Source organism: Cyprinodon tularosa, unplaced genomic scaffold (genome assembly GCF_016077235.1).
Source record: "Cyprinodon tularosa strain WSP-4 unplaced genomic scaffold, ASM1607723v1 ctg21, whole genome shotgun sequence".
Classification (NCBI taxonomy): Eukaryota; Metazoa; Chordata; class Actinopteri; order Cyprinodontiformes; family Cyprinodontidae; genus Cyprinodon; species Cyprinodon tularosa.
Window position 1 is genome coordinate 551,212 of NW_024038778.1, and position 25,091 is coordinate 576,302.

The 25,091-nt window shown below is 38.2% G+C and overlaps 1 protein-coding gene across 1 annotated transcript in view; it reads right to left on the bottom strand.

Moving 5' to 3' along the window:
* Positions 1–10,505: 10,505 nt before the first annotated feature.
* gna12a (guanine nucleotide binding protein (G protein) alpha 12a) overlaps positions 10,506–25,091 on the bottom strand; it is a 41,471-nt gene continuing 26,885 nt past the window's right edge. Inside the window, exons 4-7 of the mRNA XM_038285332.1 lie at positions 15,735–15,785; positions 15,452–15,652; positions 11,989–12,195; positions 10,506–10,862 (exon numbers count right to left, since the gene is read on the bottom strand). Coding sequence (XP_038141260.1) covers positions 10,701–10,862; positions 11,989–12,195; positions 15,452–15,652; positions 15,735–15,785 — 621 coding nt within the window. The 3' untranslated portion in view covers positions 10,506–10,700. The remainder of the gene's footprint in view (positions 10,863–11,988; positions 12,196–15,451; positions 15,653–15,734; positions 15,786–25,091) is intronic.

Consider the following 25,091-nt stretch of genomic DNA (forward strand, 5'->3'; position numbering starts at 1 on the left):
AACCAATGAGCTGGCAGATCTGTCTGTGTTTAGCAGACCTTCCTGAGATGTTAAATGTCTGTTATATGGAGTAAATAACCAATTACACAAACAGGAGGTGACAAAAATAAAAACAAAACAGTTTGCTGTGCTGCAAGTAGTTTATGTTAGAATTTTAAGCTGAAAGATGTCAAAATAAAGACAGGATTTCAGTTGAACTGTGTTTTTAATGTAAGGGAGCAGATCTAAAACCGATCACCAGGATCTTCTCACCGCAGCATTGGATGATTCTATCAAAGCCACAGCCTGGTTCACCTTCCTGTTTTAGGATTCAACACCCCTAAATCCACAGATCCACCGATGGTTCATTAGCATTCCTCTAAAGAACATGATGACATATGTATTTCAAACAGTAATGATGAAACATCTGATGGCATCTCTGGAGGATTGGAGCTGGCCAATCATGACCTAGGATAGGGTTTCCCAAACCTCCTGCACTTTCTGCATGCATCCCCTATCCTGCACGCGCCTGCTTTAAAAGACTTATTTCCCTCTTTAGGATTCAGTCATTCACCTCTGCAGAGGTTGGCAACAACACATTTCATTAGATCCAGGTTTATTTAATCAGGGATGCTCATTAAAAGTTGCAGGACAGTAATTATTGAGGACTGAAGTGGGACATGAAAAAAGACTGAGTTAAAATCCAGATTAGTTGTTCCTGAACGTTGAAGCTAACCAGTCTGACCTAATCTACCATATAAATTGGCTTATTCTATCTTAATTCATCTAAAATCTCTAAAACACAGAAGCAGTTTAGTCTAATCTGTGAGCATTTAAACCATCCTCATGTTTACTTTTGGTGGGTGTCTATCTTTAACGAACACCAGGATGGATTGATATCGACCCAATGAGTTTTATCAATCCTCTACCTTCTGTTAGTTTTCAGACACTGAGTCGTTCAGTTGTTCAAAGGCTTCACAGTGGGACAGAAAGAGATGTTCTGGCAAAGTCTGTCAGATTACCTCTTGTTCAGAAGGCGTCATAAAGTATAAAAACGAATCTCTGTGGTGTTTGGAGGTGCTTTTACAGGTGGTTGCCACGGTGTCTTGAGAAGATGGTCTAATCATCTACAGTTGCTAGGGCACCAGTTTTCTTCTGGTTGCTATTGTATTGCGTTAGCGTTGTTTTTTCTGCTCTCCAGGTGCTGAGATGTTTTCAGCAGGACATAGTTCATGCTGCACAGTGGCACATTGGACAATTAAGCCGGTATCTATGGGACTCCCAGGGTCCGGAGGCGATGGAACAACTAGTACTGTTTTTTATTTTTCTCCCTGTGCACTTGCTGCTGGATGTCCCTTTCCTTACCCCATTAACTCAATACTACAAAAGGATTTCTATGTAGAAAAGTGAATTTAGCCTAAGAGTAAAAAAGTAATTTCTGGGTGAATGACTGGCTCTACAGTTACATTTCTGGTGTAAGAGCACCTTAAAAACTGGGAAAGATTAAAACGAAGCAGGCACTTAAAGGAATCGATTACGACCTCCAACATATTTCAAACCCTAGAAGTTATTTGTATCTATAAAAGTCAAAGAATTTTTAATGTAATTTCCCCTACCAGCCCTTTTTTTCCCTTTTACCTATTCCACTATGTCCACACGCATAAACCGCCTCTATTATTAGGCTTTAATGTTACAGATTAAAACAAAGCAGCTTCTAGTAGTAAAGTTCAATTCAACTTCATTCAATTCAGTTTATTTATATAGCGCCAATTCACATCACATGTCATCTCAAGGCACTTTACAGTTCAACCAGATCATACAGTCAAATTGATTCAAAGTGTTCTATCTAAGAAAAACCAGTTGATTGCATCGACTCATTGACTCGAATGCAATGCCTCACACTAAGGATGCTTGTAGTGACAGTGGAGAGGAAAAACTCCCTTTTAACAGGAAGAAACCTCCAGCAGAACCAGGCTCAGTGTGAGCGGCCATCTGCTGAGGCCGACTGGGGTTCAAGGAGACAGAAGCAGAGATACAAAAGGCAACTGTAAAAGGCGGCCCCGTCCAGGAAACACACAGCCAGGCAGACGAGCTCCGAGCCAGCTCCCATGCCAGAGGACGAAGAGAGCACATCCACCCAGTCACAGTCAGAGAAACAGGACTGCACTGGAAAAAGGCCGATCTCCAGCATATATAAACAAAGGTGTCAGCACAGCTGATATTTCTCTCCAGGATTGTGTCACAGCCAAACAGGAACAGACGAGGCAAAGCTACTATGAGAAAAAGCAGGGAGAGCAGAACGTTAGAGATTGAACTAACAGATTCTGCAGATTGGGAGAATAGAGAAAGAATGAAGCGGAATGATTAAAAAAGGGGTCCCTATGTCCTCCAGAAGTCTAAGCCTATAGCAGCATAACTATAGAGATAGCACAGTCCAAAGAAACGTTATAAAACAATGTATTTTTTTACTTCCTTCTCAGAATGATAAAGTTCTTTGAGCCGAACTAACTCAAATGTCAGTGTTAAATATAAATACAATGAAACATGTAGGTGGTACGTCTTTTTATTAGACCTAGGTAAAAAAAGAACAAACCAGTTTTTTTTTTTTTTGCCTAAATGCATGTGAAAAACTAGAACCTTTCATAACCTGAACACACATTACCACAGGGAAATGTATAGGTGGTGGCAGCATCATGCTGTGGGGATGCTTCTCTCCAGCAATGATAGAGAAGCTGGTCAAACTTGATGGAACGATGGAAGGAGATTAATACATCACAGTCCTGGAAGAAAACAAATCTCTTTCTAGTATATGGTTAGTGTCCTACAAATTCTACATGTGTAGACTTTTCTGGACACTTTAAGTCCTCCAAGACAAATATTTAGATGTCTTTACAATTGGACTCAAGCTGCATTTTATCTACCACATAAAAAAATCTAAAAAGCATGAAAATCTGTGTAAGATGTGGATGAGTTCAAGCAGTAAAAGATTAATAGTTAGTGTTAGAATGGGATGTAGGACATGTTTGCTTGTTTACAGAAATAAACAAGCACTCCTGTTTTTGAGGAGCAGAAGAAAATGAGTGAGGACTGCTCCTCACACAGGTCAGTGTCTGGATGTCATCACTGACATTTCGCACAAGTAAGCTTAGATAGGTTGTACACATGGAGTGAAACATTAGGACAAAATGTCCAGTGCCGCCTGCTCGCTGTAGACTCATGCTTCCTTGTGTTTCAGTCTGCTGGGGATATGCTTTCTGCAGGATCCCACAGGAGGCTGCTTCGGGTTTCTCTGGTGTGTGTGTGTGTGTTTGGGAGGAGAACCAGGCTGAGGGATGTCGTTCTTACAGTCGCTCCATTTTAGGATCAGGACAGGAAGTGGGCTGAGAGGAAACATAACCTCCTCCTCCTCCCTCCTGCTATCCTCTTACTTTTTCTTGTATTTCCTCTTCCTCCCTTTGTCCATCCCTCCCCCAGTCTGTGCATTCTCATTCACAAGGTCAGGATTTTTTTTTCCTGGTCTTTCTTTTTCTGGTGCCAGAGATCTCACAGTCTTACATGGGCTTCTCTGACATGCATGTATGTGGACCTTAATTTACATTCGGCTCACTTCCTGTGTAAATAAATCTAAGTTGACCGGCAATTTCTAAAACAACAGTGAAAAAGCTCTGGTCTGGTTGTTTCTGGACCCCCTCCCCGTCTCCTGAGACTCAGGGGCTGTAATGCAGCAGAGTCGCTCTGATTAAAAGCCAAAGCAAAGGTCAAACTCTGCAGGGTAAAAGAGATATCGCCCGACTTCAATTTTGCTCTCATGCCCAGCGGCTTGATAGCTCTCGCTGATGAGCTTCAGATTACATTATGTAGAATAAGGGCCTACAGTCGCTCTGCACAGAACATCAGTCTGACATTACTTATCAGGAGCTTTTTACATTCTTATGAAAGCTCCTTTTGTTCATATAGGAATACTGATTCCATCTGGAATTGAGAGGAAAAAAACAACATTTAAATTATTGACAGAGGGCTCTTTTTTTTATTTCTGTCCTGACGTCCCATGGCAAAAATATAAAGAAACAGCTTGTCAGCAAAAGGCTGCGTATTTCACAACAGAGGACAGCGTAAAGGCACCTGGAAAAAACAACAAAACAGAACATGGAAATAACAAAGGTTGCAATGATTCATTAGCTTCTCTTCTTCCTGCTTGGCTTTTTGTAAGAAAAAAAAAATCTGCATCTTTTTTTAAATGTTTTTTTTTTTTTTTTTGCTTTTTCCTCCCAAAAAGAAACATCCAGTGCAACACAGTCACTCAGGAAATATAAGAACAAGTTTGAGAGAAGGAGGGTTAGTGAACCAGAATGGGAACAAAAACATACAGTTGGTTTACATATGGTTTTACTGTTAGGGCAATGTGCAAAAGTTTTATGAAAAGGCCCACTCGTTTCTTAATGCTGGTCTTCCAAACTCTCAGCTCTCCAGGCTTTCTGAAGATCTTAGCAACGGTTTTCACTCATTTTCATCAATTCATTGTACAGGACTGTGACATCATGTCTTTTAATATTTGCACATAGAATTAGGGAATTAGACAAAATGAGTACAGAGAAAAGCAGATGTGTTGGAGCGACACACATCCTATGAAATCCATCATCCATTATCTGATCTTCTACTGTACGCCAGGTTTTTATCACCTAGTTTGAGCAAAAAAGTTTTTTTCTGGTCTTCCTGTCTATCTGCTATTATTGATGTTATTTTATAGATTCCATGAAGAGTCCCTAATTGAATTCAATCAATCAAAAACAGCTTATGTTAGTCATTGTGGCTTAATGTTTGCCAAAAGTCAGTGCAGGAAAATTTGAATGCTGCAAACATACAAATATCAAAACTAGGTTTTCCTATGAGAAACCGAGTTATCCCACCTTCCGTCGGCTTTGGCAGTCAAACAGAGACTCTATCGGCTGCTGCTCTATGTGTGAGCCGAGCTGCCCAGAAAGCAGCGGAAATAGAAACAAATTAGCAATGCAGCACTAATATGAAACAGTTAACGACATTAATTTATTTAAGATTGTAGCTGTATGTGTATTGAAAGAGACATAGCTGCAGAAAAAGAAGAAAATACAGCGAGGTAGTTTTCAGATGAAGTGCGTCTGAACATTACACCTGCTTTCTTAAACTAATTACTCCATGTCAGAGCTGCACTTTTTAAGTTTGCCCTGCCTAAACCCGTTTAGGATTAATACATGGAAACAAATGAAAAAAAAAAGAGAAAACTATGCATTATAATGCCGCAGAGCTAGCAATGTATATTACCAAAGATCACAGTGGGATCATTCTGTTGCTCATTAGTGGTCACATCCAATTATGCTTAATTGGGCTAATTTGGATACTAAGATGAAAACTTAAATGGATAATTTCTATTATCTATATGCTTGATACCAAAAAAGAAACAAATTTTATTGTAAATATTATTATATTATTACTTTTAACGTAGCCTTGAAATGAGACCCAGTTGAGACCTTCAGAAAGCCCGGAGAAACTTTTAAACAGATGATATCTGACTACTTGGAAGCAAAATATAAAGAACTGAGATCATTTTAAACTTTTCCATGTTACTACATATGTACATACAGTGTCAGTCAGAAATTTACAGTATTCAGTGTGAAGGAAGTACAAGTCACTTTGAACACAAACTAACACAGTATTATTCTTATGATGAGGTGGAGTGAAGCGTTCACGCTGCGTCCTTCTCTCCCCTCAAGACCAAGTAGAGGAAACACTGAGGAGTGAAAAAGCGGCCAGACCCAACCCGGTTCCCTACAGCTGTGGTACCAAAATGCAACTCATTGCAACACATTTTACATAAAACTAAACTTTGCAAATTTATGAAGGCAGCTGTGAAGTGACCAAGTGTTTCAGGTTGCCAGTTAAACCACCTCCATAAATCAGAGCACAGGCTAATTGTGGCGGCAGGTAACTATAGTAACTGTACTTTTATTTGTGCTAAATAGCCGGTTAACATTTTGTGGTGAACCTGACAAACATTAACACTTTTATTTATTTTTATTTCGATAGATTTTGGACTTGAGTGCGTTCTTCATCAGCTGAACCTTGAAGGCCCAGTTAATGGGCTGTAATGTCAGGCTCCTCATGCCAGACGAGGGTTAAAGGTGCAGAGGATTAAATGTCCGTGTGGGAGAATAGTAATTTGAATTAGTGATGATGAATAATGAAGAGCCTTCAGGTGTTCAAAGTATTTTGGGTCAGACCTTTTGTCCCTCTCTATAAATGTGACAAAGTGAGCTAATAAGGGATATTTAGTCACATATAGGCTATTATGTTCTGGCTAATTGCTCTGCTATCAACCCACTTCTTCCATCTTTTCTGTCCACTTTCTGGGAAAACATCTGCTTCTTTAGCTGCTTAAGTGTTTGCTACATAGACCTACTTGCTGGATTTTTTTAAAGTGGTTTCGTTCTTATTAAAAATGGGATATATAAAAAAAATAACGGTAAGAGAAATATTAAAATGATAAAAAAAAAAAAACAGGTCCAGATTAGTTTTTATTCTGAAGTATATTGATGTGCAATGCTTCAAAGAGTTGCATCCACTGATACTGTATCTATTCATTAAATAACCAAACAATGTTATTTACAACCAGTTACAAATGTTGGAGCTTTTCTAGGAAGAACTGTTTTTGTTCAGTTTTCTGAACGTGACCTCACTAGTTCAATCTCTGTATTAAATATTTCAGTTTTATTTTCTTGAGATATTTATTTCAATTTCAGGTTTAAATAGGAAATTTTCTGAAAAAAATACAAGCTACACCCTCCCCTTTTATTGGCAACTCTAGTAAACATGTTAAATGCATGAAAATAAATAAATTATGTTGCAGTAGCATAATCTATTAGTAAATCTTTCTCAAACACCCAATAAGTTATGGAGTACCACAGAGCTTAGTGCTCAGGTCAGTTCTCTTTCCTATAAAGATTTGCCTCCACCTGGCAGAATTAGAGGAGATAAAGGGGTCATTTTGAATAGTTGTGCTGATGACACACAGATATACTTATCTAATAAGACAAAACAAGTTAGTATGAATTAATTTTCTAAATTTTCTTTAAGACGGATACATCAGGAATCTGAACTAAACCATCCTAGCTGATCATGGCAGCTATCAGATCACAAAGTGTTACATAATTAAGTTCATGTTTCTCTGGTTTAGAAATAAATCAGAGATGCAGAACTCTTAAGGTACGTTCACACCGAATGCTGCAAAATATGCTATGTAGTTCAGCTCTCATCATAAAGATTCTGTGGTTTCGGCAAGCCGGTTTCACTTTTTAAACGGAAAGCTAAACTATCTGTAATTATAATCATATATAGAATATATATACCAGTAGAACTTTTTTTTCCCCCACTAGTTGGAATTACTTTATAGGAATGACTTTGTATTTAAAACTGAAGTCATAGATCAGTACAATTAATCAAAGACTAGGCAATTTCAAATTTTAGATATCTTTAATATGACTAGGGAAATTCTGCTGCAGATATTAGTAATGACTATTCAGTCTGGGGCTGAAACAATTAATTGGATTAATCGTGATTATACCAAATTTGTAAAACAAAAAGAGACACAAATATTTGGAATTTAATATTTTTTTTTTCAAAATGTGTCAATAAATGTGCTGTACCTAGAATTCCTCAAGTTTAAAAATTTTAGTTTCACCTGGTTTGATTCTGTATAAAATATCCTTTGGCTAAAACCTGAATTTTGCATTAACAGCTTTTGTCTTTTGACTAATATAATTATTGTGGTGTTCAGAAACACTTAAGTGTGACAAACATAAAAAAAAAAGCATGTTTTTCATTCTTAAGTACGTTTACACACTACTGCAGCTCTTATGGCTATCTCTGCTTGAAATTGAAACTCAGAGTTTATATGTATGATATGGTTTGCCTAAATAATTTATAAATTTATAATATATATAATGTATATAATGTATATAATTTCATATCCATAAAATTCCAAGATTGCCTGTGTCCAAAATGACTCTGACCTGTGAAATCTTTAGACCAGGGGTCAACAGTCCTTCGACCCTGGGAGCTGCAGCAGGGGGACGGAAAGGCCCACTTGATATAAATGTAATGTATATTTCTGAAAATAACTAAACAGTTAAATCAAAGTTTAAATCACTGCATGAATAACCCATGCAAAAGGCCAGGGTTTCCCCCTCGTCAATAAGACAGATATATTTTATCATGTGGTATTGCTCACTTTGCTCCTTTATTCCTCTCAACATTTGAAAGTACACATGGGATATTTTCATGAGATAATTTTTGGCATCTTCAATAAATATGCTCCATTTGAAATTAAATCTTGTGTATTGTACAAAGTATTATTTACAATTTAATTATATTTTAATACTAATCAAAAATCTCCTTAAACTAAATTTTAAAAGAGTTTTAGATTGATCTTCTGCAACAGATATTACCATTTTTAAACTGTGCCACTCATCAGTCTGCGCTTATATGTTAGTGAGCTTTCCTTTAGATGTGCTCCTCTCTCCTGGTTCCTATGGGGGATTATTATTTGTGTATCACTACTATCCACTGATGATAATCAGATGTGAACAATCTCAGCTAGTTTCCACGGTACTCAAGCATCATTGTATAAAGTGAGGAACAGATACAGGAAGAATGCAAGATTAGCTCTACGACAAGTTGCTTCACAGTGACTTTAATCTACTAGATCGATGTTTTGTTTTTTGTTAAAAAAAAGAAATTCAATGTTCAAACTACCTGACCTCAACTTTACAGAGTTCAGGGGAACTGAACTGTTGAACCTGGAAAGCTGAATAAAACCAGCGTCTCTGGGTGCATCAGATCTGCTCCCAGCCAGATAATTGCTTCCTATAGTACCTCCCTCCATCCAGGACCAAGTATCATGAGCTGCTCCACTGCTGCAGGAGGACGGATCAATCCGTTCTGGTGAGTTTTAACAAAAAAAAAAAAAAAAAAGGGGTTCCGCTGTGCTATTTAGCCTCACATCATCCAGCCCCTGATTGATTAACACGATGCAAATTAACAGAGAAGTTCAGATTTTTCCACATCTGCAAAATTTCACTTTTCACTAAGTGTCACATGTTCTCACAGTGCAGCTTCGCTCCGATCACCAAATATGTGCCCTTCATATCGCTGATTGTTTGGTCGCCTCTGAATACACCTCTGTATAGGAAAAACATGGAATTCACTCGCACGACTGGCATCCGCTGTGAACGTACCTTTAGACACTCTGGTTAAGAGATTAGAAAATGTGAAAGAAAACAAACAAACTCCCACTAATGGGCCAGATTCTGCTCCTTAGAGAACCCTACATGGCATGATGGACATTTTGAAATAACAGAATATATAAATCTCCTACATTCTGCCTCCAATTTAACCGGAGTCATTATAAATCCTTTTTTGGAAGATAATGATCAAAGAAATAGGAAAAAAGAAAATCAAAACAAAAATGGCTCCTTCCAGAGCCAGAAACAACACCCCACAGAAAAGCTGTAAGGTTGTTAATGTTCAGAGCCTAACAGTTTGGTTTGCAAGATTTCTGGTATATATCCTAATTTAAGCCTGAATTGTGTTTACTTTTAAAATTGAGGATTATGCTACTGCAATGAAGTACTAATTTATTTCAGGACTCTTAAAACAACATTCCCCGTTAGGAAGAAGAAGAAAAAAAAAGGAGAAATATTTCCAAAACTTGTGTAAACACTAAATTGTCTTCAATATAGCTGCAGTGTTTAAACTGCAAAACAAGCCTAAAATCTCCCCCAGAAGCATGAGAAATGGGTCAGTTGCAGTTCAGCCTCATTATTTACTGCTGTTCCCTTCGGGTTTACCCAAAACAACAGGTAAAATTCTACCACAACCACTACTAAAGACTTCAAACATGCCCTATGTGAAGTTTGGGGCATTTGTGGTGCATTCAAAGAGGACGAGAGGAATCATGAGTGGAGTATAAGTCAGGACTTCTGTATTTCCTTCAGCTAAGATGAATCTCTAATTTGTCTGTCTGCAGTTTTCTGCTGGAGAAGGAGGAAACAAACAGTCTGTCCATTGTGCTGCGGAGGACCAGAGATGAGGGAGAGGAGATTAGCAGAAGACTTCTTCTCTGCAGCCGTTTCTTTCTCGTGTGACGTTGGGAGTAAATTACAGGGAGATAGTGAGCATGAGAGGGTTTCGCTTCTTCTCTCTGTTAAAGTTCACTGACAGGAACACTTGTGCAACCTTATCACGTAACGCAGCATATGACCAGTTTGGGGCCAGACCCTCACCCCTCTTCCCCTCTCATCACGCATACTTGAAGATGAGGACTTTTCCATCTTGCTCTCAGTCCTTCTATCCATCCTTTATCCTGCTTCTGGCAGGCAGCCATTCAACTCACTTTAGTGACAATGTTGTCATAGTCTTATGTACATAAGAGGAACAACCCTTTTGGTGCTAATGCAGGTGTAGCTGGTGTTGCCCCCCCCCCCCCCCCCCCCCCCCCCCCCAGAGTTTAGCTCTCCTTCCCAGCTCATTTGCACATCTACACAGGTTAAATGCAGGGTATCCACAGGCATGCAGGAACTCCTGGCTCCACAGGTAATATGAACACATTGTAGGCTGTGGTGTCAGAGCCAAGTCCTCCCGGGCTGGAATGGTGGCGGGTTTTCACAGTTGGACTGACATAAACATAAAAGTCACTGCAGCATGATATCTTTGAGGTTCTCCTGCAGAATCGTGTCCTTGACCGCGTGAAAAACAAAGCGGATGTTTTCTGTGTCCACTGCAGTGGTGAAGTGGTGGAAGAGCGGCTTCCCTCGGTTTCTCCTCTTCCTGCTGAATGACTGGACCAGGAAGGCCTGGAAGAAGGAAGGGCAGGAAAAATAAGGGTCTGTTTAGTGTAAATGTATTCCTACAGCTTCAATATGGCATTTAAACCATGCAGTTATGGAATGAAACCCGACTGAGAGCTCTAGAGAAAAGTCCACAGGATTTGCAGCATGCGTGCAAGCAGAGGAACGCTTCTCTTGCTCGCGGGAATACTTTTAGCAGTCTGGTGTGAGGATCATGTTGGCATCATAACGTATATCGATGGAATGATTTCACTCCCTTTTTTCTGCTATAATCGATCAGAGAGGAAGAAGAAGCAGAAGAAATGCTTGGCTAACCATTAGAAGGTAACATTCAGTAAAATATAATATCTCGGTTGCTTTGTTTTCATAGCCTTGCTATGCGGTCGCAGTAAACTTGGTGCAAGCTACCGCTAGCTGACAAGCCTGTCTCCCATCTCTCAGGGCAAACAGAGCGAGCAGCAGGTAAATCCTGTTCTATGCGACACGGCAGAGTTTTCTGAGCGCTCAGTGGGTCATTTGCATTCGAGTAGAATGACAACCTACATGCGCACAAAAATGTCTTGAATAACTTTAAAAAAATAAATCTGCTTATTACATTGCCTGCTCAAAACAAGGTGAAACAGGCTCATATGAAAAATCTTACTTAGATTTCCTATTTTTTGCAGTGAGAGATCAAAGCATATCGATCCATTAGGAAGGCCAAGTGAAAGCCCGACTAAAGCAGTGTCAAAACTTGGAAACTGTTGTTCAGAGATGGTTTTCAACCCATCGGACTTAGAATACACTAATCTGCAAATAGAAATGTGAAAAAAAAAAAAATAATAAATTCCCCTGAAAGTCAAAGCTGGAAGAAATAAACTAAATTGAATACAAATAAATGTGTTTCTTTAATCTGTAATTTCCTTTCTATTTAGCAGTTAAGTGTGATTTCCTTAAAAAGAGAATCTTCACTTTTTAAGGGGACAGTATTTTGACGCAATATTAAGAAAAAATTTCCAAATGCAAAGTCTGAAGACGACCTGTTGTGATTCACATTCCTTTTATTCTGACTTTCAGAAGTCCCAAAGACGCTCTCCATCTGCCCTGGGATGGAAACAAAGAGATGTTATAGATATCCCCATCAACCATGTACCTGCACATCCTCCAATCTGCGTGGGTCTCCTCTGAACTCGGGAAAGTTCTTGCGGATGTCCACGGTGCGGATCTTCTCCACCAGCAGGTCCGTTTTGTTGAGAAACAGGATGATGGAGACATTCAGGAAGAGCTTGTTGTTGACGATGGTCTCAAAGATGTTCATGCTCTCCACCAGGCGGTTCGTCCTGCGGTCCTCCATCAAAAGCTGGAGCCAAACACACTCTCAACATTAGCCTTGGTCTGTTTAGTCAACAAGTCTTATCAGAAGAGCAATTAATGGATGTGCTGCAATAAAAATGACCCCTGCTTTGAACTGGAGCCGCAGCTCTAAGAACAAGCAGGGCTCCTCAGTTCACCATAAAGACAGCTTTGTATGAACCCAGCTGTGTCTCTGATGCATTTCATAACTCTAGAAATCAAGAGCTGGTCTAAAAAAGATTTTCACAGTATCAGCATTACATAAACATCAATGTCTACCCTGAGACTCCCCTAACGCATCATAGAATGTATTTAGACCACTAATTATTTAAAGTACCTTCATGTTTAAATGAGTCAAACCGGTCTTCCTTTCATAACCAACATGTCTGCAGTGTTAATAACTACCTTTAATAATTAACCCTCCTTTTATCTCTAACCTTTATCCAGGGACAGATAATCCAGGTCTAGAAATTAAACACTGCTTAGTTTTCCTTCATCTTTTCCCTTAACCAGGTGATCTAATCTCCAAACAAGCTTCTTATTTTCTGGACCAGAATTATCCGCCTGTGTCCAGAGGTCAATGGATGAGAGGTGGACAGGTCACCAGTCTGATGCAGAACAAACCGACAAATAGGAGAAAAAAAAGTCCTACCTAAAGTTAATTTAGAGAGTTTAGGTTATGTAACAAGGATATTTTTTGCATCATGGGAGGAAGCCGGAGTACCCAGAGAGAGCCTGCTCTTGCAAATGGAGATCATGGAAAGCTAAGTTTCAAACTCTTGACAATCCTGCTGCAAGGCAACAGTTCAGTGATTTTTTAAACCTAAATGATTTTTACCACTAATGAAAGTGTTTAAACTCACTAAATGAGTTATAATCAAATAGCTCCCAGCCATTACACTAAGAGCAAGGATTTAATTCAGATAGAAGCTGTCCTACTGTAATATTTCTGTTTTACAAGATACTGACTGATTTAATCACTGAATTACCAAATCTCAGCTTTGATATAAAGACTTTCCACAAAATATTTGACTTTTTCTGACTATTGGACTTCTTAAGGCTGGACAACCGTCATCTATTATGCAACCAAGAGAAGATTCTTCCAAAGGAATGTCGTTTCCACCAGCAGGATAGACATTAATAGATTAAAAAAAGCCTTTTTTTCACAACATTTAGACCTGGCGTGTCTGAAGGTCCTGAGTGACGCTGTGCAGCAGGTCTTCCTGCTTCAGCGCAGCTGATTTCCATTTATAGCTAATTAATAGATTTTGAACTACAGTCGCCTAAATCAGCTGTGCTGAAGCCAAGAGACAATGAAAACTTGCGGGACAGCTGCCCTGGAGGAAAAACGAGAGACATGCCTGGTTTAGACCGGAGGAAAAGTTCTCTTTTTAACGTCTGATATGATTTTGCAGACAGATATTGTTGGTATGACAACAAATTATGCCCTCTGCTTAAAAACCAGCATTAATTGACATATCTAAAATTAACAGTTGTTGAAACAATTCTTATAAAATAAATGTCTTTTAGCAACTAATTTTCTCATAATTTCTATTTAGGAATCCTTTACTTTTTGTTGCCCTTGGACATACAGTAATTATGTAGGGAGATAATAAAAATGAGAAAACACTAAAAAAAAAAGCGTGTTTTTGTAGTAGATGGGAAATTGTTAAGAAAAACGCTTTCTGAAAAGGTTTGGAAAATGTTTTTTTTTTTATTTAATTGAAAGAAATGAGGAGTGCGTTGTTGCTCTGCATTTTACAGGAGGTTTGCCTACTAAAATCCCCAGATATATTCAGTTAGCTTGTCACTGCTGGGGTCAGGGTGAACCCTGGTGAGATCAAAGGAGACATCTGACATCTTCAGACTAAGGACTGTAGCAGCAAAGCAGCTTCAAGTAAATCTATATCTAAATAGCACCAATCACAGATAAAACTTACTAAAAGCCAGTCTAAATAGATGAGTCTAACTGATTTTTTAGAGAATAAACATAATCAAGATAGAGCAGAGATGGAAGCAAGACATTCCTCCATAACTCTAAGGGACTGGAATCAGGCCCTCCACTGAGAAACATGATTCAACAGGCAGAGGACAGTCCAAACAAATGCCAACATGTTCAGGTCTGATAGTCCCTGGAAGTTCACTTTGAAAGCAAGATGCTAACATGTCACTGTTTCTCTTTCGTTACTGATGATATGAAGCATTTGCTTTCCGAGAAAAACACAGAGGCCAGATTTAAGTTTGACAAAGTGATAAAAGAAAAAAGGGACTGCTGGGATAAAGTTCTTTGTACTGATGTGCCTAAAGTTAAATAATCTTAGTGACAAAACAAAAGACAGGTTTTGACCTAAATCATATACAGATATTCCCCCCTCCTCCAGGAAACTGGAGGAAAATAAAAGATAATCTGTAAAGAAAATGAAACCTTAAGAGCAAATGGACCTGGGAATATAACAATAGCCTAAAACGGAAGGAAATCTGAGAATTCAGATTTGGATCTTTTAGGCGCAGGACTTTTATGGTCATAAATAAAAACCAAAAATTGATTAGGGAACTTTTTTTAAGAAAAAAAACTCAATCTTTAATGGGATTTACTACTTTTCTACAGGACTACAGGCTATTTTCCCTAATCACAAAGCTGAAGGAGCAAAAGTATCATTTGCTGCCACACTTCGAAAAAGACACAAAGTTTGTCCTCCTGGGGTCACCAGGTTTACATAACAACAATTAGATGTTATCTACAAGCCAGCAGGTTGTTTTAGAGCAAATCTTAAAAATATAAAAGCATCTCTGTCCTTAAGTCAAAAGTATAAACATGTGAAGTGCAAAGGAGCACCTTGGTCAGATGGTGCTGAGGTTGCGCTTTAAAGCAGCAAAGACTCCAGGGATGTAACAAGGGATAAATGTGTAAAAGAAATGTTGCTGTAAAATTTTACTGTCTATGGGGAAAAAACGAAAAATTGGACCTAAATAAGGATGATTAATTATTCACATTTTTAGCAAAGACAGTAATGGTTCATCAGACAGAAAATCAACCTGTTTCCAGAAACATTTTCATCTCTAGCCTCAAAAACCAGTAGAAAACAACTGCTGAGCTAAAGAGAACATAAGTGAGGGACCAGGACTGTGTGAAACAGGAATGATCAAAGATCATCCTTCTGAGATTTCTGTGCAAATAAATTCAGAGGCTCTAAATCTTATATTTCAACTTGTTATGCGTTATGCATGTAGGTGCATGTAGGTGAGCTTCAACATGAACATACCTGGTCGTACTCTGATGACGACACCATGAAGAGAATCGATGTGATCCCATCGAAACACTGAAACCATTTCTGCCGCTGCGACCTCTGACCGCCAACGTCCACCATTTTGAAAGGAATCTTTTTAATCACAAAGTCGTGCTCCACTATCCCTTTAGTGGCCTTTCTTGCAAATAAAATATCTTGTTTGCTTGGAATGTAGCTCTATAATAAGGAAAGAAAGATTTTTCGTGAATTCTTGAAACAAACAACAAAAAGACGCTGGGAACATTTAAGCGGGACTCACCGGCTGTCCGATACGATCCAAGTTATCCAGGAAGTATTTGACTGATTCGCTCTGCAGACAAGAAGGGAAAAAAAAGAGCTTAGACTCAAATGTCTTTTTAAACACTAGGGAAACATAACTGGCTAAAAAAAAATGAAATTAGAGGACTTAATCTGATTATTAAAGCAATTTGATTTTGACTTCTGCCTGAAAAGATTCTTACTCTAAAGAAGTGGCTTCTGATTAAATAAAACACAAATCAATGCAACAGAGACCACATAGCCCCCATAATCATATCAGCCCCATTATATTTCTGTTAAATATGCTGCAGCTCCACCAGATGAGCCAAATGTTGTCTCTATCTCTGCATCTGTAGCTCCAGCAGAGCTTCCCACAGATGGATCAGGATCCCCCTGATAGAACGATTATCAATACAGCTTCTTCATCTAGTTCTTTAACTCAGTTTGAATTCAGGAGTCTGGGATTTTAATGGATTCAGGCAAAGTATCTCTGGTCCGTTGGAGGGAATGTGAGGTTCTCAACCCCTGAAAGGTTAACTTTAGCCTCCAGGTTAGGATTAGTCTCTGCCTCAGGCAGAGGCGTAGCCAGAAAATGTTTATAAGGGTGGCCAGGCAATAACCAATGTACACAGAGGGGTGGCACCAGACCTACACTCTTCCAACAGGAAAATTAACAAGCAAAACATCCATATTTTCTAAATAAAAACAAACTGATGCAAAAGATGCATATATTTAAACATCTGTGCTTTCTAAATCAAAGGTATAGTGGATAAAATTCTTTCAGGTTTGAGTTCTGGGGTGAACATCTTTTCCATTGTCTTTACTTACCTACTTTTATCAACAATAATTCTGGATAAAAATGATATTTACATGTACTAATATCTACATAAATAGATTATTTAATATGTTTTTTTATTAAAATTTATCAATGATTTAACAGAAGACTCATAGATGACTTGCAGAGACACATTTTCTCTTTACCCCATGAAACACAAAATCTGCAAAGAGCAGGAATTCTGTACTTATCATCTTTAATTTGAGTATTTTAATGTGCATAATTAACCACAGTGTTTTTGTTGTCAAGTAATTGTTGATATATGAATATTTTAAATGTTTTGAATATTCCACTTGAGATTATTACAGCTGCCACCATCTGTATTAGAGGGAAATTAAAAGGTAGGGGTGGCCACAGGGGTGGCCAATGATTGGCCAAGGGTGGCCTTGTACAAGAGTTGTCCCTTGGCAGACAAATGATGGGAGAGGGGCCTTTGACAGGGTCAACTCCACCTCATCTTGTGCCAGTCTGACATTAATTCAGTTTAAGGTCCTACACAGGATACATTATTCCAAAGCTAAACTAAAAAAAACTTTTTAATACAAGTGATACATGTGACAGATGTTCTCTGTCACCAGCCAGTCATACGCACATTTTTTCTTCCTGTCCCAAATTACGTAAGCTCATTCTGGTCCTCTTTCTACAATACTTTTCTAAAAGTCCTAATCAAAGCAGTGCGGCAGAGTCCTTTAACCTCAATTTTTGGTGTGCTTGAAGAATTTACACACTTCACCAACAGGGAAAGTAACGCTATTGCTCTGCTAGCATGCAGAAACATTTTACTCAAGTGCAAGGATAAGAACCCTCCTTCCCCTGACTCTAGGCTGAAAGATCTAATTTTGCTTCTACATTAAGAAAAAAAACAAGTACAGTATTAGGGAGAAGGCTGTAAAAAAAATATAGATTTGGTGATTTATCGTAATTTGCGGCTGCCCAATATAATATTAATCTTTCAGTTCCTAATATCGATTTTTAAAAGCAGAATTTTTTCTCTAAAATAGTGAGTGAAAATGGGCTTCTTCTGCACAGCTTCTCTGGCAGATGGCAGTGTGCAGCCCTGTCTGTGTGTCACAGCACCATTTCTGTAGTAGAGGCAGTCACTGTAGAACACGTGGACTGACTCAAATCCCAAACAACATGGATTCTAATAAACATATACAGAACTTGCTTTTTTTATCAATATATTTTGACAGCTGGGTAAAATATCACTATATATAGTGATATTGCAGTATCATGATAATATCGCATCGTGACCAAAGTATCGTGAGACGTATCGTATCGCAACACCCATGCCAGTACTCATCTATAATTAGGGGGTGTGCCAACAAATTTGAGAAAAGTTGCACTCCCATTCTTTCCTTAATTGATTTAAGTCCCTCCTTAGATGATTAAAGAAGATGGTTCTTATTAATATACACTACCTAACTGTTTTTTAATTGAATAACGCTTAATTATCTTTTTTATTTTTTTTCCCAGTCAGGATTGTGAGAGGCCAGTGGGTTGGTTTGATGATTTGGTGGCAGAACTACAAGCACATGTAAAAACTATTAGTGACATTTTTGTTCTCCAAGCATTTCAGGTTCCTCCTCTACATGTTGCTTTGTCATTTAGTATTATTTATTTTAATTTATTTATTTATTAGTTGTAGTTTTCTTGTTGGTAACCATCTGCCCCTCCTGTTTTCTCGTTGGGGGAGAGAGTCGTGTTTGTTCATCGTTAATATTTATTCAATTCAATTCAGTTTATTTATATAGCGCCAATTCACCACACATCATCTCAAGGCACTTTACAGTTCACCTGTTCATACAGTCCAATTGATTCAAAGTTTTGTATCTAAGGAAAACCACTTGATTGCATTGACTGATTCTCATGAAAAGGCATATATTGTATCCTCATAACCCAATAAAAATATATATATGGAAACAAAAACAACAACTGTAGAGTGCTGCTGTGTTTAACACCTGCTGAATTTAGGGGTCATTTAGGAATAAGACCAAAAAATAACTCAGAAACATGGATGGGACAGAATATAACATCTAGGATTACCAGGCATTTTCATTTTACTAAAGTCATCCATGCCTGGAAAGATTTTACTGCAGAAAAAACCCTGTTGCTTCATTCTGGCACTAAAACATTGTAATGTCTCAAAGAGAGATACAGTGGACTGGGATGTTTTGGGTAACGGGGTAAAACCTTTCCCTTAAATATTAATATCAACATAAATCCAGTTTTCGACGGACAGAAGCTTCTTCCGACCTTTCTCTGCAACGATAGAGATCGAAGCCAGGTCACTAATTCAGCATTTAATATGATATACATGACATCATTAAACCCTGCATGCTAACAAAGTCTTTTCTAACAAAAAACTGAATCTATTAATAAAAATAAAGTGGTGAAAAATATAAAAGGCTATCAGATATGTTTCACTGATCCATATTCATTTATAAGATAATGTCCTTCAGCCAAGCCAAACCCAGCAAACTTCTTTGGAAATTTAAATATAGCATGCCGGCAATAAATAATGGGGTGTTGGAAATATTATGCTAAGGTCGACATGTTTATGAGGAAGACTGCAGACTGGACAGACCCTCACAGACGCCACAAAGAGAAGTCAGACAAGATGATTTCTAAGGAAGTCAGCTGGTCACAGTGAGTTGTATCCTAGCATTTAGTAAAAAAATGAATTGGAAGGTAAAAGTGAGATGGAACAACAATATTTTACCTTTATCATCAATCTTTTTGTTCATCCATAGTTTATAATCAATTTATTTCTCCCTATTTGTCACTATCCGTCATCCATCCATTTATCTGATATATAACAGAAACTATAATGCTGCAGGCAGAGAATTATAGACACCAGAGCCAAGAAAGAAGAAAGCTAAAGGCTCAAAAGAGCCACAGCCTGGCTCCCTCTATGCTACGTTGGATTGATGCAGTCAATTGGACAAAAGGAGCCTCAAGTAAAGTACATGAAAGGATATAAATGTTGATAGCTGGTCACTTGTGTTACTACAATGTTTTTCTTCTCTTTGGTATTTATGTAAAACCCTAATTTCAGCACCCTTAAGGTGAAAAAAGGTCGACGCAGCTGAAGGTTGCTGCTGACGCTCGAAATTGTTTCCCACATGTTCCACTTTGCACAGAAACAGGAAGGAAATGGTCAAAATGCTCACGCTTGAATAATAAATGAGATCCTTGTGACTTTATAACGGGAATAAAAAAAAAATATGCTGATTAAATTGTACCTCATGTTGCATTAGATCACCCTTTTCCTGCCAGAGTATTGTTTTGTCCCGGTGGCTGGGGATGAAAATCAGAAGATGTTTCCCTGCATCAAAGCATAAAAATCTTTGACTTCGCTGAATGTTCTGAACGCTTTCTGTGCAGTTTTAAGTTCGAGGATGAATGCTTCCTACCATTTCTAGAGACAACTGATTTCACTTTCTTTCTTGCGGGGGGATAAAAATCAATTGGCCGGTTCTCGAAGCTCGAGTTCTGAAATCCATTACAGTTTTCTCTACGCTCCTCAACACACTGTTGAGCGATAATGTAGTTTAAATGCACAATCGTCTTCACTCTGATGGATTACACAGTTCACCTCAGTTTGAAGAGGCTGCTAATTGATTTCTGAATGGAAAGCAGCATGGGCCTGGAACAGAGAAAATGATTTAATTGGGTTAACCCAGCACGTCAGCATGACTCGCTGCAGGGTTCTCACTGCCTTCAAACCTCAGTTTTAACCGAAAACGGTTGTTGTGAAAAGCTTCAAATGGAATCAAACCTTCGCCCCAACAATAGTTAATGACTGATTTCCTCTCTTCCTTTCTCCTTCTTTTAAATACCCTCTCATTCAACAGGAAACAGCTGTGTGTGTGAACACAGAGCAGAGGGACGAGCGGGAGGGAGGGACTGACCGACAGAGCACAATCACAATCCCCTTTTAGCAACTGCATGGCAGGAACGCATAAAAACCACCGACTTACACTGACAGCAGCTTTCTGCTAACTTTGCAGAAGTCTCTTCTTCTCTTTGACTGATCAGCCATAACAGAGAGCCCTCTTTGTGTCGGCCCTGGCGTACAGATTAGCAACCAGGAAACATGACCCCATGGCGGGTGGGATGTGAGGCAATGACCCTGCCACTGACCTACGGTGTCGCGGCAATAGGAAACACAAAGCCGGGGCTTCGGATTGGCTCAGCAGGACACAAGTAGCGCGCGGTGGAATGGAGGGATGGATGTGGGTGGATGGGGTCTCAGAGGGATGGCAAGGGGACTTCCCCGAGTGGAAAGGATTCACAATCTCGCATTGTATAAACTTTTATAGAGGTTCTAGAGTGCGTAATTCAAACGAATAAATACATCACTAAGTAAATTCAAGTATTCCATGATGTAGAACAGCTGAAAGACAATTAAGTCGTTATTTGAATACCAACATGTGAAACGCAGTGGTTTTAATTACATTGTTGATTATTTTTCAACTCCATATTCATAATGTATACAGAAGTCTTATCAATATGTAAATTATATTTGATGATTTTAACGAATACATCCAATGAAACCCTGACGGAACACGAACATGGAAAATCTCAAAGAAGGACTCACCAATTTAGCAACAAATTTTCACATGTTGATGTCCAACTCATTTTGTATTTAGACCTGAGAAATAAATGGAATGCAGAGTGCCTAAACACCTTACACCTCCGTTGTTAGCTCCTGATTTAGAATAACTTTAAGAAAATTCTTCTTTTAGCGGCTCTATGATAATTCTACAAAGTTAGCATCCCCTCACCATGATTCTATGACCTCCATGTTTCACAGATGGTATGAGCTAGTTTTCTGGAATGTAATTTTACAAAATGTAGTTTTACTTTCCTAAGGACCTTATTAATCTCTCTCTCTCTATATATATATATATATATATATATATATATATATATATATATATATATATATATATATATATTTATTTTACTCATTGTTGATATTATTTAAATTTATTTGCAGTTTTAAATAAGTAATAAATGAAATATCCATATGTTGAAATGGGTAAGAAAAATACTCCGGACAATTTGCATAATGACTGCAACTTTGAATTTTATCGTTGAATCTAAGTAAAACTTGTTGCAGTTTTCATTTTGTAAACTACTCCAACTGAAACTGGATATTTTCCAGATAGTGTGTGGAAAACAGAAATGTTGTTCTGCTTTATAAACTTGGAAAATTCAAATAAGCTGTATTTCAGCTTTCTATCTGCTGCCTGAGGGCACAGGCAGGAATCAGCAGCCAATACAGTCTCTATTTTACTCTATGTGGGACTATAAGTGAATCAAATTGTTAGAACGCAGATTCATTACACCAAGAAAAAAATGTGCAAAAGCGGATATTCAGCAGCAGATTTTAAAAATAGCCCTGCTTGCCTTTATCAAGTGAAAAAAAAAGAAAGAAAATAATTTGCCTTTGATCTGCAGGAACATCACAAACATTCATTTTGGCTGAACTTGCAGAAGAAAACCTGTTGAGATCATAGAGTATGAGAATCATATCACTTTTTCCAAACAGAATATTTAAATGTATTATCTTTTACCTAAAGATTGCATTTATTAGCTTTGAAGATAATTGGCAACATATGGTTTACTAGGCCTAAATCTCTCCTGCCCTGCTGTGCTTTTGAGCTGCAAAGTTGTGCTGTCAAAGTCCAAAGTTGTAACCTCCTTTTAATCCTGTTTCAATATCAGTGATGATTAACTCTGAGCTGTTGTAAGAACCAGGCTGGAACAGCTGAGGTATAGAGGCAGGGATCAAATATCCCGTCACAGATAGAGGTTATCTTCCATTAAATCAGGACAGATTGAATGCACACGGACAGAACTGCTTCTTTGCACTTTTCTAGAGGCACTACATTCATATCCTGTGCAAATGCAAACCTAATTTATTTGTGACGTCTCTGCTGCCGAGGACAGCAGCAGCGGTTTACCGCCAGGGTTTGATGTACAGCCTTGTTTTGGTCAGGCACAGGAGGTTTATGTGTTTATATCCTATATCTAACAGAGTGCTATCTGGGTGTGGCGGGAACAGAAAAGCCAACAAGTAAACAAAACCCAGGCATGTGCTCACTTGTTTTTCCTCCTTCGATCTTTACCTCCCCGTCACTCTTCTCCTTTTCTATAGCAACCTCCCCGTCCCATTGCGTCTTTCACTGCCTCTCTTTCTTCCTTTCCTTGGACTCTCCTCGCTTCCTTTCCTTCCTTCCTTCCTTCCTTCCTACCTCCTTCTCCTACCCTGCCTGCCAGCAACACAGCTCCAGCTGTGCCTGGGAAAAGCTGACTTTGGTATCCCCGGAAAACCTCTCCAAGCAGAGAAAGGGGGAGGTGGAAAGGATCTAAGTCAGCACATTTGCTCCAGAGCAGACATTTCTGTTGCTTTTTATTAAAGCAAAGGGCTGACAAAATGCATTTTTCTAAATGTCAGTTTATTTTCAACTACTGCTCACCCTCTATATTCACTTTTTTGATAGGATGATAGTATGTTTAAATCACTTTCTTTTAACAATTCTTTTAATGTTTTTACTGTATACCATGGTTTCCTTTCCTCTATTTTTTGTGTAGTTTGAAACACATTAAACTTGAATATATAGGGAATAACTAAAAGGCTAATCTAATTCAGCAGTTCTGATCAAAAGCATAGAAGTCATAAATAATCACACAGACTCAATAAACACAGAATGATATATTTCAAGCATAGATTCCTGATTGTTTATTTGAATAATAAATGTATGCTAAAATGCATTTTGGCGATGGCCAATATAAAACCAGCACCTCCATAAAGGTTAGATGCAAAGAGAAGGATGACATATTGTGGAAGAAGGAAGCACTTACTAAGAGATTGGTAAAACACAGCGGCCCGAACTTCCCAATAAAAAATAAAGATCACTTTGATGTGAACAGATCACTTTGCACCACTGAGCCATACTCCAGTCCTGTCATGATCCTTATGTGTTGAGTTTTGGGGTTTCTTCTTTGGTGTTTCTGTTCTCTAATTGCTCACATTTGTAGTTTATTTGTTTTTTGCAGTTTGCTCCTAAATTATTCTTGTGTTCTGTTTATTTTCTGTTATAGTATCTCCTCAGTTTTCTCTGTTCAGCTCCATTTTATTTATTACTCTCCTCCCTTCAGCTCCCTTGCACTCAGCTGTTACTCGTTTTCCACCTGATTACTTTCTCCATACTTCCCTTAGTATTCAAACTTTCTGGTTGTCTGTTGCTCTTCTGCAGGAAAGATGCTCTGTTTGTCAGCTTTTTGTTTCACTTCTCCTATTTCTCTGCCTGTTTTCCTGGTTCTGTGCTACCTATGATAAAAGTCTTATTTATTTATTTTTTTAACAAAGTTGCACAAAAAGACAAATAAGCTGAAAGTTGAATATACTCAAGGACTGGGTCACTCATCTGACATTTTTTTTCCTTGTTGTGAAACATGATTAAAATGTTTAATTACAAGGTCTGTAACAAATTAATAACAATGAACCACATTTTTAATCAAAAATAAATTTTAAATAACTTTCCTTTTCAATTCAAAAAGAATTTTTGACCCTAATTCATTGAATGGATAAAGAGATGGCTAAAGCCGCACAAATATTTATGGTTTTAATCCATTATGGAGGTTATTCAACCATCAGATTATTTACAATCATTTAGCTCTGTTTAGAAACCCTCGTATTTTATACACCTTCCTCTTCCTCTAAAAAAAAGTGACAGTGCACAAAAGAGTTTAACATTTGCTGTAAACAGAAGGTAAAGCTCTATTTCTAATACTGACCACAGAAATATAACTGTGGAGCTGTGCATAAAGTATTGCTGTGCAAAACATAACATCTTCTATTCAGAATGCAAAGTTTACTGCAATTAAAACAGGCTACTTTTCTGCTCTAAATCAGTTTCTGAGACACCAAATTCTTGTTCTGACCCGTTTTACCAGGGTGTGAAGCTCATTTGGCCCGATGTGGGCTGGCTGCTGCACTGTGGATGCTGATATTAAGAGTTGTGAATGTCTGCCTCAACATAAGTTGCGAAAATAAGAGAAAATTTATATATATTTCCCTACGACTTAAAGTGTGTATAAAAAAACAGCAAATACAAAGATTACCACTCAGTGTGTATATAATAAAGGAGATTAATTGCATTGCATTTTTTAACTCGTTAAAATCAGCCCAATGTTTCATAATCTAATGTTGTATCCTTGAAGCAGAAAATTGAAGAGATGCAAACATACAATAGTGTTTATCAAGTTAAATATTGATGGAACAAACCCAATAAGCCATGTGTGTCTTTATATGGTGGCTGTTGAGCAGCTCCTCCAAATTCTTGAACACGTTTTACTAGACAATCCCCTCAAGGCCAATATAATTTCTGTTGCTTGAGCATATTTTTTCACCCACATTTTTTCCTTCCACTCAACTTTCTGGTAACATTGCTTGGGAAAAGCCTGTGCTTTCAGCCAGAGCTTTGGGGCTCAGACTGAAGTGGGTCA